General features: G+C 33.5%; 1 protein-coding gene across 6 annotated transcripts in view; it reads left to right on the top strand.

Annotated features, from left to right (window-relative positions):
• Nucleotides 1–16,534, top strand: part of ANKRD17 (ankyrin repeat domain 17) — a 173,637-nt gene that overhangs the window by 114,617 nt on the left and 42,486 nt on the right. For all 6 annotated transcript variants that reach the window (XR_007151630.1, XM_047856518.1, XM_047856519.1 and 3 more), the window contains 8 exons: nt 3,782–3,893; nt 4,044–4,189; nt 8,897–9,039; nt 9,582–9,795; nt 10,296–10,471; nt 11,629–11,791; nt 14,190–14,285; nt 15,550–15,666. Coding sequence is in view for 5 of the 6 variants with exons in the window: in XM_047856518.1 (XP_047712474.1) it covers nt 3,782–3,893; nt 4,044–4,189; nt 8,897–9,039; nt 9,582–9,795; nt 10,296–10,471; nt 11,629–11,791; nt 14,190–14,285; nt 15,550–15,666 (1,167 nt within the window). In the remaining variant the exon portion in view is untranslated. The remainder of the gene's footprint in view (nt 1–3,781; nt 3,894–4,043; nt 4,190–8,896; nt 9,040–9,581; nt 9,796–10,295; nt 10,472–11,628; nt 11,792–14,189; nt 14,286–15,549; nt 15,667–16,534) is intronic.

Here is a 16,534-nt window from a genome sequence, read left to right on the forward strand (position 1 = left end):
TTCTGGAACTTGAAGACTGCTGAAGATGAGAGTTTTCACTCTTTATAAGGTTCCCCAAATCTTACATTCTATAACTAAAAATTACCTTTGGTGTGTAAGTATGTGCCACAGGCTCTCTACCTCTTACATAATTGATTTTATGAATCAAGTTTGTCAGGATATATTTATTTTTATTCGTTTTGTTTGGTTTTGGTTTTGGTTTGTTTTGTTTTGTCTTGTTTTAAGTAAGTTCTGTGCCCAGCGTGAAGCTTGAACTCACGACGCCAAGATCATGAGTTGCATGCTCTAGTGACCAAGCCAGCCATGTGCCCCTTTCCTGAATATTTTTGATATATTTATATTAAGTTATATCTATCTACCTATATATATAATTTATAGATATAATTTATTTATATATAAAATATATATAATAACATTTAATATATTTTAATAGCATATACTGTGCTGTTATCAACATTTACTTTAGGAAACATCAATAAATGATAGTTTGAAGGAATTATTTGAGACTTTTACTGTCTTTTTTCATAACGTAGCTCTAATCTTTATTTTGCTGGAATGGCATAACATTTGTATCTGGATACTGTTAGATACAGAAATTAGTAATCATGTAGAAACTTGTAAGAAATATAGGTTTTATATGAAACAGTACATCTGGTTGAAGGTTAGAGTTGAATACTGGTAAATTAAATATTTTCTGTATTTATTGTGTGAAATAACATAAATCCATGATTATCTTTTAAAGAGGGTAGACATTAAATTTAACTTAAATGTCAGGACTGAAATTATAATGTATGTAAAATTATGTTTTGCCTTTAATGGATAAATATAAATATTTTTTGGATATTTTTCCCTTGTTGGTTTTGCAGTATGGAGAACAGTTTCATCACAATGATTTAATGAGAAATATTAAAGAGACCAGGAAAAATGAGTTAATAGTGGTATGCAGTATGCTGCCATTAAAGCATTCTTCTTTCAAATGCATGCATTCTACTTGTTTATGTGAAGTTTTAAGCAAGTTATTTATTATTTAACTGATTATTGTCACTATTCCCTGATAATTCTCATTCTTCCTAAATGCTTTTTTTTTTTTTTTTAAATCTTTTTTGTATTTTATGTGCTACCTCTGACATGTTTAGAGAATGAGAGATTTGGGATTATGAAGGTTATGGAAGTCTAAAAAAAGCTTAGCCCTTGAAGTCCTAATAATTTTCAAAGTAATTTAATTATGTAGGTATAATTAATAGATATATTTCCTTTTTTATTTTTTGTTTATTTTTACAGACCGTTCAGGTATATTTTTCACCTATATCCCAGCTCATTAAAAGTTGCTTTTTCCGTTAGTATTGCATCTGTCTTATGATTCCTTCTTATTTTTCATTCCTACATAATTGAATAGTCATGTTGATAATTTACATAATATTTTTACATTGAATATAATTTTAGCATTTTTATAAGAATAGAGTCATCATAACAACATCTGTTACATACAAAATTGTATATTTTATGGTATTATAGGCTAAATGGAAATTTTCTTTAGAATGTAGACCTGAATGAGCTTTTAACAAAGCTTTGGGCATCTCTCTCCCTTTCAGCTTTCTCTTAGATATAGATACATGACAATGTGTGTGACTTCTTAGCCAGTGTTATATAACATGACTTTAGTGATACATTGCCTTTCGGAAAGTCATCAACCTATATTGTTATCATTATTTCCTTGATTAGTAATCTTGAAAACACCTATTTTTTTTCTGTGCCTTATCAATCATTGTTAATTTTAACCCAGACTTTTGCTTCAGTTAATTTGTTTCTTGAGGTATTACAAATCAGGATAGTGTTTCTTACCATTTGGGGATTGTGTAGGTGTGTATTAGGAAGGTGGAAACCTCACTTCAGAATCTTTAAATTCTTTCATTATTGTCTTTAGAAGATTATCGTAAGATATTAATGAAGTTGCCCACTCTTAAGTTCCCCAAGGAATTTGACAAGCCCTCTTTTCTTAGCTTTAAATATTTTTCCTTCAACTCTCATAATACCTTGTTTATATTTCTTTCATAGTTTGAACTTAAATTTTCCCTTTGCTGTAATCACTAAGCTCCTGGTGAGCAGGGACTGTATTTATTTATCTTTGTCAACCCTGAAGTACCTAACAGAGTACTTTGAACATAAAAGGTGCTTAATAAATGTCAGTTGAGCTGATGTTTTATAATGTGGGAAAAAACCAATATTTTACTAATCCACTAAAATTTCCCATGCTGATCTTTTTCAAATTTTGTTTGTTCAGTTTCTATTTAAAATTGGCACCACTTTCCTAAATTACTCTTTTAACCCCCAGAAACTCTTAGAAACCTAATAAACTTCATCATAAAGTGGACTCTTCATCATAAAGTTGACTCTTCTAATGGTCTGTACACTAATAGAGAGAGCATGTAAGGCAGAGAGACTTAACATTATATTGACCTCCATTGGCCGTGCCATAGGACTGGTTTATGATGGGGAAAGGAGGATTTTGATATCCAGGATCTCCTTGGTTTTTTAAGCCGACCCTTATCAGTTATTAGCTTGTGTGACCATTGGAAGGTTATTTCTCTGAGGCTTTGTCTCTTTTTTTCTGAAATCAAACATAATAATTCCTTCCTTATAAACCTGAAATGAAGATCAAATACTATTACACAGTCAGAGCGGTCACTCATTTAAGTATTCATGTCCTTCTTCATTGTTGTAGTTGGTGCATCTCTCCCTTGTGGCCATCCCTGATCTCTGCAGTCAGTAGCTCTGCTCTCTGCCAGCCTCTTCTGCAGAGCAGCTTTTGCGGTCTCCCTCTTCATCACTGACTAGTAGGCTTTTTCTTATTTCTTGACTCTATCGATTTTGCCTTTTGTCTCTTGTTATTCTTTTTTTTATGACAGAGTTTGGTTTTTAGAGTTATTGACCTTCTGGGAGAAAATGCCGTTTCTTTTTGTATTTATTACATAAATATAATAAATGTTATATAAATATGTAAACATAATAAATACATATTTCATATATGTAGTCGTTTGTTTTATTAGAAATAGTCTTTGAATCTGTAATCCCATATAGCTGTTGTCATTCATTTAACTTAACTGTCATTTATTGTTTCCTAGGCAAAGCATCACTTAGTGTTGCTAATCTAGAGTACTCTTGTAGTACTTTCCTCTCTAGTAGTCTGCCCCATGAATTCCAGCCATCCTGACCTCTCCAAACTCTGCCTTTTCAACTCAGGGAGATTGACAGGCTGTGTTTGGGTACCCAGTCTGCCCTGAAGCCTTGAAACTCTCTAGGCAATAAGTTGAGTTAATCATTTCTGTCCTCCGAGATCACTGCAATCCATGCACTGCCTCTCTAAACACCATCATTTCAAATAGTTTGCCCCCTCTCCCCCTTTATTTTTGGTTCTTTGAGATAGGAAAACAAATCTTGTCTGTGCTGTTGTCTATGCTACTCCATTAATGGCTAGAAGTAAAAGTGAGTCCAACAGTGTTTAATTTAATCATGTAGTTGTAAATAGCATATGGTTGGAAAATCATACTTTTTTTCCTTCATGCCTGCTTTAAGAATTGCCCATAAAGTTCAAATGTTATTTTGTAGCCTTTACAAAATCACACGTTAGCCGCTGATGGAAAAAGAACGACTTAATACCCGAATGTTTGATACAGTAGAATGGTACATCTGTATCTGTATTTGGTATAAGTATATATTATATAATTGATGCTGTCATTTGAAAATTATCTAATAAGCTGATCAAAAAATAATTTTTTTATAGACTGAAAGTAATCATGATACGGCGCTAACACTTGCCTGTGCTGGTGGTCATGAGGAACTGGTACAAACACTGCTAGAGAGAGGAGCTAGTATTGAGCACCGAGACAAGAAAGGTAGGGCTTACTTCTGTTAATTTTTTTTTTCTGGAATATTTGTATTTTGTGAAGAAATACTGCTTCTAGGCCTATTGTGATAGATATAATGGAAAACACTATTGTTCTTTTGCTTAGCATGTAGTGAGAAGATCATTATTTTTCCTCTAGGTTTTACTCCACTTATCTTGGCTGCTACAGCTGGTCATGTTGGTGTTGTGGAAATATTGCTGGACAATGGTGCAGACATTGAAGCCCAGTCAGAGAGAACCAAGGACACACCGCTATCTTTGGCTTGTTCTGGGGGAAGGCAGGAGGTAACGTTTTCTCCATTATAATAATTGTCCATCTGTTTAGCAAATATATGTTTTAACTTTTATGATTTGATGGTAATAGAGGATTGGCATCGGGATTTATCACAGTAACTGTCCTTTTGCTAATAGATAATAATTTCAAGTATTAGTGTTAGCATAAGCTATCGTGTCAGAAAAATCATGTTTATTATTCTGTTCATCTGAAAGTAGTATCTGCCATAGGAATCCCTGTGTTGCATTCAGGCTAAGGAAATGATTAAGGCATTCCCAATCAAATCTGTAAACTCCTCATAAGCAGGGCCTATAATCATTCATCTTTTCCTATCCTAGAGTACCTAGCATGAAAGGTACTTAAGCTCAGCTTTTTTTGCTCTCTTTGTATAAGATTAGTAGGGAATTAAGAGCATTCAGTTTTTAGTTGTTCTTTTCATCTTCCCCCACTCCTCAAATCTGGAAGAAAGGTTCTCAGATAAGATTGTATGATCTTTTCATTTTTTTTTTAAGGAAAGTAGAACAGCTGGTGTGATCAGGCATAGGCGCAAGAAGTTATAGCTTTACACCCATGTGTGTTTTCTGGCATTTAATGAACAGCTGGGCAACCCAATGTTTTAAATCTGTTTTTTAAATCCAGTTGTAAGGATTTTGATTAGCCAGTTGTGCTGTCTCTGTGGACTGACAACTTTTCAATTAGGGAGTTGTTGAATCTCAGATTTAGGAAGTACCCTGGGTTAACCAGGTCAGTGTCTTACTCAGTTTAGAAATCTTTTACTTTTTTTTTTTTTTTTTGCCATCCTATTATAAAGTTCTCCTAATTATCAAACCTGAATTATGCCTTCCCTAAGTTTCCCCACTATTCTTAATTCTGTTCTTTGATTAATTGAAAGAGGTTTATACTCTTATATCTACAGATATTTGAGGCTGTATGTGCCAGTTACCTGTTCTCTATTTGAAGTGTACCCTATTCTTTTGATTATTGGTTTGAGGATATCTTTTCCAAATCCTTCAACTGGCTGTTCTATCCATTATGTCAGTATACCTCCTGAAATACTCTATCTAAAATTACTCTGGCCAGGGAGGTGGTAGGTTATTACTTCCCTATTTGTGCAAAACCAAACTGCCTCCCACCCTTTGCCTGTCATAACACATCAGGTTATATTGAACTCTAGTCAGCTAAACCCACTGGAGTTTTTAGTAAACCAGAAGATAAAGATTTTTAAGAGGTAGAATAATTCTCGTGCAGGAAGAATGGGAAATCTAATAAAATGGTACGTGTATATAGAAAGATAGGAATTAGTGATCCTTTATCTTGTGGATTAAAAAGAATTGGAGCCTAGTGATAATAGTTTTTTGTTTTTTTTTTTTATACAATTGTTGCTTTGGCCAATTTATAATTTTTAAATTTATAATTTTTGCTCCTTTATATTTGGAATAGATTATAGGTGTGTGGATAGTTAGACGCACTTTCTAGAGATGTTTTGCGTAGGAGACAACAAAGAATATGTCTCTACTGTGCTGTTCCTTCTGGTTGATAATGTGAATACATTTGTATTGTTTCCCTGCCTGCATTCCATAGTAGAGGTGGTTGGTATATTAAAAGGATTTTAACCCAAATAATAGGAAGTAAATAGTGAAAAAATAAGCTACTTAATTTGATAAATTATCTCCACCACATCAGAAAATGTAGAGATTCCTATTAATCTCAAGTCGAAATGGTATGGCAGAAAATTTTGCAATTAATAACAACATTAAATTGAAAAACTTAGTTGGGAATGAAAATGGTTCTGTTTTGGAATATGATGAAGGTAAAATTTTGATATAACTGAAATTTTCAATCATTGTATAGCTTGAAATAATACTTGCTTCATAAAATAACAATTTTTTCAGTGTTGAATCAAAAAAGAATCAGTTGATTTCCTTCCTTTCAAAGCAGTATTAAAGCCTATAGCATACTATAATCTTTGAGTATTTATTTCTTTCTGGGAATAGACCATTCCCTTTGAGAGATAACTAAGCTCAGTTATCTTTGTGTAATGGAATTAATAACTTTAGAAATTTGATTAGGGTTTTCTACTTTCTTGCTTAAGGGACTCTGTAAAACTTAGCCTAATACCATTTTTTTGGTCTTGTGTTTATAACCTTGTCACATAAGCCACCTACTGTTTCTGGCTCTAAAAGCAAAAAAGTGATGGACAGAAAGTCGTAATCTAAAATTAGTCATAGCTTTATTCCTATGAGTAAAGTTTTAGCTTGTATGTTAAGATAAAGCACTGTTCATTAACATTTATTTGTTATTTCCTAGTTAGTATTGTAGGATATTTTACTAATACTAAGTGCAAGGTAGGGGCTCCTGGGTGGCTCAGTCGTTAGAGCGTCTGACTTCAGCTCAGGTCAGGATCTCGCAGTTTGTGAGTTCGAGCCCTGTGTCGGGCTCTGTGCTGACAGCTCAGAGCCTGGAAGCTGTTTCAGATTCTGTCTGTGTCTCCCTCTCTCTGCCCCTTCCTCGCTCATGCTCTGTCTCTGTCTCTCAAAAATGAATAAACGTTAAAAAAAAATTTAAAAAACAATACTAAGTGCAAGGTAAGAGCTATGATCTTGGACAGTCCTTAACTTTTCTCTGCCTCATTTGTAAAATGAAGGTGAAAATACTAGCACTTGTGTCAAAGAGTTGTTTTGTGCATTAAATGGCATAATGGACAAAAGATGCCAATAAGTACTTAAATAAATGGTAAATGTTTTTCAGCTATCAGAGAATGTAAATTAAAACCCCAGTGGGTTACCACCACACACCCAACTAGAATGGCTAAAATTATAAAGACTGGCAATACCAATTTTGCCAAGGATGTGGAGCAACCAGGACTCACTTATTATTGGTGGGAGTATAAATGGTATAACCACTTTAGGAAAAGGTCTGGCAATTTCTTACAAAACTGAACATACACCCAGAAATTCTACTAGGTGGAACCCATGAGCAATGAAAATGTATTTCTGGAAGAATGTTCATAACAACTTTATTCAAATTTACCAAAAACTAGAGACAGCAAAGCTGTTCATCAGTAGGAGAATAGATCACCTATAGTATATTCATATAATGGAATGGTATGCAATACCCGCCTATGACTTTCAAACACTGATTTCATCTATATGAGGATTTAAGATAGATGAAATTAGTCTATAGGTGAGATTGACTGGGAAAGAGGCATGAATAAATAACAGGATTTAAATTACATTAGTTTTGGGGTGCCTAGGTGGCTCAGTCAAGTGTCTAACTGTTGATTTTGCCTCAGGTCATGATCTCATGGTTGTGAGATTGAGCCCATGTAGGGCTCAAGATTCTCTCTGTCCCTCTCTCTGTCCCTCCCCTACTCATGCCCTTTCTCTTTGTCCATTAAAAAAAAAAAAAATTATTAGGGGCCCCTGGGTAGCTCAGTCTGTTGAGCGTCTGACTTTGTCTCAGGTCATGAACTCAGGTTTTGTGAGTTCGAGCCCTGCATTGGGCTTGCTCCTGTCCATGCAGAGTCCTCTTTGGATCTTCTGTCCCCCCCGCCACTCTTTGCCTCTCCCCAGCTCACGCCTTCTCTCTCAAAAATAACCATTAAAAACAAAGTATTAAAATTAAAAAAAAATAAATTACATTAGTTTTATGCATTTGTCAGTACTCAGTGAATATACACCCAAGTTTTGTGCATTGGTTGTAAGTTATATATTTTACCCCCCAAAAATTTAAAGCAAGTAATATTCTAGATAATGATACACATGCTAATACACTTAAGGGAAATTGCAGGTGTACATTTTACTTTGAAATGAGATGCATCAGAAAATGGACAGATGAAAGATGTAATAAAGTAAGTGTAGTAGAATATTAATGGTAAAATCTAGGTAGCAAGTATATGTAAATTTCTTAAGCTTTTCCATATGTTTAAAATTTTTCATAAAATATTGGGAAAAAATAAATATTACTTTTATTCCAAGTTTTTATTTTTTATTTATTTATTTTTTTTTAATTTTTTTTTCAACGTTTATTTATTTTTGGGACAGAGAGAGACAGAGCATGAACGGGGGAGGGGCAGAGAGAGAGGGAGACACAGAATCGGAAACAGGCTCCAGGCTCTGAGCCATCAGCCCAGAGCCTGACGCGGGGCTCGAACTCACGGACCGCAAGATCGTGACCTGGCTGAAGTCAGACACTTAACCGACTGCGCCACCCAGGCGCCCCTATTCCAAGTTGTAAACATTGTTATTGATTATAAGTTTAAAAAAATATTTTTAAATCATTATAAATGAAAAAATCTTATTCCGTTTTACCACTATGTGATGAAATAACAGAGAAATGCTAATTGCTAAGATAGCATTGCACAACAACACACTGAGATCCAGCAGATCTGAGACCCTGGTCTTTCATGAACACACTGTTGCATTTTAATGGATTTTTTGGATTTTTGTGCCATTTTTTGTGCCATTTTAATGGATTTTAATGGATTCCAAAATGGATTTTTTTTTCCCAAAATGGATTTTAATTGAAAAGCCTGCTTTCTGTTGGCTTGTAAGAGCTCTTGCTATCATTTGAAGCTGATTTTGTGCAAAGGATTAAAAAAAGGACTTTCCTCTGTTTTCTTATACGATATACCAGAAAAATAGAGAAATCAGAAATACACACTTTGCAAATTGTTTCACCATAAGAAGAAAACACAACTTTTCCTCTTTTCTTTTCAGGTGGTGGAGCTGTTGTTAGCTCGAGGGGCAAATAAAGAGCACAGGAATGTTTCTGATTACACACCTCTAAGCCTGGCTGCTTCTGGTGGCTATGTGAACATTATCAAAATATTACTAAATGCAGGAGCTGAGATTAATTCTAGGCAAGTTTTATTCTCTCTCTATAAGCCCCTTAAGAGTGTTATGACAAAGCTATTTGTAGAACACTTGTATTTCTTATGCCATATTTAGAAAATGCCTTCATTACGAGTTTAGAATCCAAATTGTTAGAGATTTTTAAGATTAATTTTATTTAAGTATTTAAAACTATTCTATTGATATAGAACTTGAGAAACCATCACTTACTCTATTTCTTATGGTACTAAAAGTAAACAGTTTTTATGCTTTAGGATGGAAAGCCCATCTTAATAATCACTTAATAATTTAATAGTTACTTTTCAGCCCAAGTCATTATGTTGGATGAGCTACAGAAAGTAGTCTAGGTCTAGGTGGTAAAAGATTTCTAATGGAGTCTTGGTAGTATCTCATAGATTTACTAGGACTGAGAAAAATTATTATTTTAAATAGTCCTGCAAACTAAAGAATCAAATCCTGAAATAGAATTCTATAAAATTCATCCAATTTTTTCTGGGACATTTAAATTTTATATCTTTTCCTTTTGTTCTCCCCATACCTCCACCCCCAGAACTGGTAGCAAATTGGGCATTTCTCCTCTGATGTTAGCAGCTATGAATGGGCATACAGCTGCTGTTAAGCTCCTGTTAGACATGGGCTCTGACATAAATGCTCAAATAGAAACCAATCGGAACACTGCCCTTACCTTAGCCTGCTTCCAAGGAAGAACTGAAGTGGTTAGTCTTCTGCTTGATAGAAAAGCAAATGTGGAACACAGAGCTAAGGTAAGAAAAATCTGAGATTTATACATGGATTTATTTATTGCTTCGATATTTAAGGTGTACAGTAGCATTACGCTAATTATAATTTTAGTATTTTCTAGTAACATATATCTTACATACGTATTTAATCAGAAATCATTCTGTGTACTCAGTCAAGCATTAACTCTTGAAAATACTTTAACACTAAATTTTTATAGGTAAAAATGACATACTAGGGTTATCAGCTAGAAAATACGTACTTTGTGAAAGAGAAGAGAGGAAACATTTATTAGTGCCAGTTATATGCCAAGTGCTTGCATCTTGGCAAGTTTTTTTCACAATAAATTGACATTAAGTAGAATCATCTTTCTGGATCACACTGTAACTCAGGCTGTAGTGTCAGTGCTGAAATTTAGTTGTGACTCTTTGTAGCAACTATATCAAGTTGTTCCCCAGGTGGTTCTTTAAACATTTTCGCTCTTTTCAGTCTCTCATGTGTTGCTTTTATTTTTCGCTAAACCTAGACTGGCCTCACACCACTCATGGAAGCTGCCTCTGGTGGATATGCAGAGGTGGGCCGAGTTCTTTTGGATAAAGGTGCTGATGTTAATGCCCCTCCAGTGCCCTCTTCGAGAGATACAGCTTTAACCATAGCAGCAGATAAAGGGCATTATAAATTCTGTGAGCTTCTCATTGGCAGGTATGATGTTATCATGCCCTTCATATGTGACTATGGTGTTACTAGTGATTACTATTCTCTCTGGGCAAATTGTACTATTAAAATATCAAATGTGGTTACTTCTGTAAACTACAATTGCATGTTTCGTTTTATTTTTTACACCTACTTCTGTTATTTCCCACCTATCTAGAGCTATGCTACGTTGTCTGATTTATTTCAGTGCAACCTAGAAATACTTCTCTTCTTCCTTTCTTGGGTGTGTATACACTTTTAAAGTACTATAATACGCTATTTGAACATCCAGCTGTTGGCCTGCATATTCACATCTCCGACACAGTTTGAGTTTTCCAGAGAGTTATCGCTGGAAATCTTAAAAATCTAGCAGCAGTCTAAGATTTTGTTGTTGATTTTGTTGTTGTTGTTATTTTTTAATTTGTTTGTATTTTGTTTTTGTTTTTGTTTTTGTTTTTAATAGCAATTAGGGCTTTTAAGTGACAGTTACAGAATTGTTCAAGGTATCAGACAGGATCCAGGGGAATCCCTGCTTTCAGTCACTTAGAAGTTCCTGCCAGTCTTCCAAAGATGCTTGCCAGCTGAATTGGATTTCTTGCTTTAACAGTCTTAAAGACATTTGCATGGTGTCCTAAGCAGTAATATTTAGTAGTAGCTGCTATCACCTGTTATTCACCATGAGTCTTACCATGATGCCCACTGAGTGCTAAATCTGCATGTTATTTTTAGATTCATTCTTTTCTGAAGCCACATAATAAAAAATACATAAATACAAGTAATCTGAAATAGATACTAGTGCCTTGTAAGATACTGTTTATGTCTCTTGCATACTGTTTGTTTAATGTATTGATTATGCTATTAACAGGATGTACTTATATTTTTCACTAAATAAAACTTCACATTTTCTCAGGATTGAAACCCAGAATTATGCAGTCATTAAAATAAGAAAAGCAATTATTAGTATACAGTTGTTTTTTAATTTGAAGACTTTTAAATTTGATGGTTAGAAATTCCTTGTAATTTTGAGAGAAAAATGTATTTAAGTCCTTGAATATTATATCTAATATTTCACTTTTACAGAATATTTTTCATATGTTAATAGTTGATTTTTATCGTTATCTGTGTCATTCCATTTATTTTAAACAATACCTGTGTCATTCGTTTAGGGGAGCTCACATTGATGTACGTAATAAGAAGGGGAACACTCCATTGTGGCTAGCAGCAAATGGCGGACACCTTGATGTGGTTCAGTTACTAGTACAAGCAGGTGCAGATGTGGATGCAGCAGACAACCGCAAGATAACTCCTCTGATGGCAGCATTTAGGAAGGTAGAAGTCTTTCATCCTCATTCACTTGGATGTTTTTCAACTTTTCTGGATATGTATAGTTTAGTGATTACTACAGACTCTCATTTTAGGATTTAGCGGTAGTGATGAAAGCAGTAAAATAATAAGCAAATAATCACTCATGGCAACACTGAAAGGTAGACACAGGTATCCCAGAAAAACCATTAATATTACCCATATTGATAAGTTAAGCTAAGTAAACTTTTAAAAAGTAGTTCTAAGTAGTATTTCCAAAATCTAGTTGCAATCTTAATCTTTCACACAAAATGTAAATCCAGTTAAAAGTAACTAATTACTTATGGATGAATGTTTTCTTGTGTTAGCACAGCAGGGAAAAAATTAACTTAAATTGGTTTTATTTTTAATCATTTGCTTTAATTACTAGGAACAAGAGAATTATATAATGAAAACCCAGCCACCAATATTTTGAAATGCCTGAAAATCAAATGAACTACATTTAGAAGTAGAAATAAATTTTGTGAAAAGAGAAACTTTGTTTCTCTTCCTATAATGCATAGCACAGAGTGATTTAATAGTTTGGTTGGTCTCTTAAATTCAGCTTTAATTTGTTACTAGGAAAACTGGATTACTGTTCAGTGTTTAAAATTCAAGTTTTGTCATTTTGAGACAGGTAGGTAAAATCCCTTGGTAGGTTCCAAATTATTTTGTTGTATTGAAGATTTTAATATATAAATTGCAAGAAATCATATTTCTTCTTTTTTTTCTTATTATTCTGTCTGTGCTTTGTACCACCTTGTCCCTAGGTATTCTAGACTACCTAGACACTGAATCTCTTGTTATTTCCTCTTTTTTTCTCCTTCTCTTTCTCTTTCTCTTTCTCTTTCTCTTTCTCTTTCTCTTTCTCTTTCTCTTTCTCACTACCTCTTCTCCAAGCAAGGTAACATACCATTCATCTTCCTAACCACTCCACTATGTTAGTATCCTCTTCTAGAACTTTTTCCTCCCTTCAGTCTCTGTCATCCTTTGAAACCCAATCTTAGTTTGTTAGTCAAAGCCAACATAATATGGTGCCCTTAGAGCTCATCCCCTATTTTGAATTTCTGATGTGGAGTCTTCTCCTTGCTTGGTCTTTTGTTTGTTACCGTCTCTTACATCACCATTGTTCTCATCTCAGAAATACCCATATTCTTCATTATTTTTCCAGACTTATTCATTCTTTGTGTATCGTTTAAATCTCCCATTCTACAAAAACACTTCCAATCCTATTTGAGCTCACAGCAGGACATTTAATCCTCTAAACATTGTAGAAGTTCTACAATCTGTTACTTTCATTTTCTTACATTCATTTTGACATTCATTTTGTTACATTCATTTTGACAAAAATTATCTTGTTACTACTCTATCACGCATATGTCTTCTTTTTCCAAATAGACTTAATTCCTTAAGAACAGTGTTTATCTTTTATATTCTTTTGTATTCATCCCATTATTTATTTATTTTTTAGTATCTACCATGTGTTACTGTAATGGTTGGCCTATTACATTGTACAGAGTACAGCAGTTGCACTTTTTTTTTTGTTTGTTTTTAAAGAAATATATGATTTAATAAGAGGAAGTAAGATCCACATACAAAGTCAGGTAACTGAGGTGTCCCATATAATTTAAATACCATAGAAGTGTTGGCAAGTTATCAAGAAATGATGTAAATGGCATTGAACTATTCATTAAAAGATAGGAATAGGAATAGTTTAAAAAGATGTAGATGAAAAGGAAGAGATAGGGAAATATACTAAATATAAACAGTCTGTTTATCAAAACTAGTTAATTCATAGGAATTGTGTTCAGAGAGCAATAGTATAGATTGGAGAAAGAGTCTCTTGAGTCCTGGTCTAAAGGTTTTGAGCTTTACTTAGTGAACTGGGTTACAGTGAATAATATAATCGTAGCTCATGCTTTAGGAAAGTGTATCTTATTTCTTTTGTACTACTAGTATAGTGTTATGCTTTTAGTTTTTATCTGAAAGAACAAAATTGTTATTTCTATTCTTTCAGGGCTTAGAATTGAAATAGGATGCTCACTTATGAATTAGCTAGAAACAAATGAATTTTTTTTTTTTTCTTTCAGACATATCCCCATTTCTTCATACTAATTTTTGGCTTGTTGGCTTTTCATTCAGTGTTGTTTAGAATTTTAGATCAGGTTATTCTGTACTGTTTCGGAGGGGTGGGATGAAAATGAACAGTATAGATTTAACTTATCAGAACCAAAGTTTGTCTCTTTTTCATTTACAGTGCAAATGATATCTAGGACTTTATTTTGTGGCACTGATGTCAAAGTAATCTTAGTTAAGACAAGACTATAGATTTACTGAATCCTGTTAAGAGTCTGTTTTCAATATGATATTGGTATCTGTTTTTTAGGGTCATGTGAAGGTGGTGCGCTACTTAGTCAAAGAAGTCAATCAGTTTCCATCAGATTCTGAATGTATGAGATACATAGCAACCATCACTGATAAGGTAATAATAGTGATTAAGTTCATCCCAGTATATGAGCTAGGGATCTCATTTGGTTTTTTTGTAAGTGTGTGTGTGTGTGTGTGTGTGTGTGTGTGTGTGTGTGTGTGTATCTCACGCTAAGAAAAAAGTCTTAGTCTAAGCAATAATGTGTGGTATGTAGTAGTTTTCATTTATCTAGTATTTGGGAATGCAGTATTGTATTTAAAAGGTGCTTCAGATTATTCAGTTACCTAATGAAGCAATAAAACATTCTCTAAGACCTAACTAAAACTGAGTATAGTACTTTTTATAGTCATGGGCAAGGAAACTTTATGTTTTCGATATAATATAAAAGTTGGAGTAATTATCAGCTTAAGAATGAATTGGCTAGGATTTTTGCCGAAAAAGTAGAGAAAGTGAAATAAATCCTATTAGAGATCTAATTGAGATGTTTCCCTGGTGATGTTTTAATTTGGGGTTTATACTAACATTTGACTAAAATCCTAAGACATGTGTCTGAAAATGCAAAGAGGTCAATAAATCTAAAAATGTCTTTCTCAGCAGTCATTACATAATAGTGATCACTTTTTTTTCATGAGTTTTATTTAACATAGCTAATTCATGGTCTCGCCCGCCTGTACATTTCTCTATGATAATTAACATTCCTGGATACCACTGTTTTTGTTTTTTTTTTGTGGGATTTTTTTGGAGGGGTGGGGAGATTAAAAATAAGGCTTTCGTTGAATAGGGAAATAGCCCTTTCCTGTTAAATAGTATGTCCCGAGAATGAAATCACTGAGAAAAATATGTAAGTACCCATGTCTATGATTTCTTTAAGTGTGATTCTTGCACAGGAAGTTGTAGCAACAAAGCTTAAATATTTGAAACAGTTCCCGTCAATTAAGTTCTTTAATTTTTTAAACCCATTTTCTTTGTTGACGTTGACCTTTCCCTTCAGCCCATTAACCAGCTGGCATAAATTATTGAAGCTGTGTTAGCTATATGATTTCTTACATTGAAATTTTAGGAATGAGTAATTTTAGTTTCCAAAATACCAGTCACATGGATGTTATTTTGAAGGACAGTAGAGGCTCTTTGCTTGTGTAACTTAAAAAACATATACCATTTAGATTATGGTTTTGTTTTTACCCTTTTTTGCCCTACCACTGATGTTTATTGCTTATGTTCATTCAGGTACCTTAATTAAATATCTTTGTGTTTTCAGGAGTCTCTCTAAATGTGAATTGTGTTTTGAGGCTGCAAACATCTTAATTTTTTATTTTAGGAGATGCTGAAGAAGTGTCATCTTTGTATGGAATCAATAGTACAAGCCAAAGATAGACAGGCTGCTGAAGCAAACAAAAATGCCAGCATTTTATTAGAAGAGTTAGACTTGGAAAAGGTAATGATAACTTTTACATGTGAAAAATACCAACTTTTTTCCTTTTCCTTCTCCCTAATTTGTAATCTGTTATCTTTTATTTTTCTTTCATTTTGTCTTTTGTTTTTGGTTTAAATTATGTACATGTTTTTCCCTCAAGTTTGGTTCAAATTGAATTATTACTATCTTCAATATCATTAAAAGAATTTTCTTTGTAATCAAATTAACTAAATTTTATTATAGGAATTGAATTCATCTGGAAGTCAGAAAACCTAGCCTCTAATAATCAAGTTGAGTCTTAACGAATGAATGATCTCTTAATCCCCATCCAAATTGATCTTTCACTGATCCTACACCTTGTAATTTGTTGCCAGCAGATTTATCAGAGTACCAAATGCATTACCAACACCTAACCAACCAGTGAGTTACAGCCACTTGGTAGAATGTTTAATGAGTTCATTTTTTAAATGGATGATTTCTTTTGTACTTTTCTCTTTCAGGCAGAACAACATCATTCCCACCTATTCTCACGGGCAGTAAAATACTCCAAACAACATTTGGTTTTGACAGTCCCATAGTTCCTTCTTTCTCCCCCTTCCTGTCAATAACTCTGCATTCTGGAATGTAATGCAAATAGTAATCACAGCAAGAAAAGAGTTGGTTGACATTGAATATTATGGAATACATATTCTGCCATATTTCATCTTTTTTAAAAAGGTTAAAAATGCTTCAGATTTAATATTACTGTTTAAATTTATAAAGGATATAGAGTGATAATTTTAATCTTTTTGATTTGAGTCAGCTCCTTTTTTATTATACTTGCTGACTTTGTTAAACTGTGTATTTCAACTTACATAAACAAAATATGAATTATTCTCAACATTTTATT

The sequence above is a fragment of the Prionailurus viverrinus genome, chromosome B1 (genome assembly GCF_022837055.1).
Source record: "Prionailurus viverrinus isolate Anna chromosome B1, UM_Priviv_1.0, whole genome shotgun sequence".
Lineage (NCBI taxonomy): Eukaryota > Metazoa > Chordata > Mammalia > Carnivora > Felidae > Prionailurus > Prionailurus viverrinus.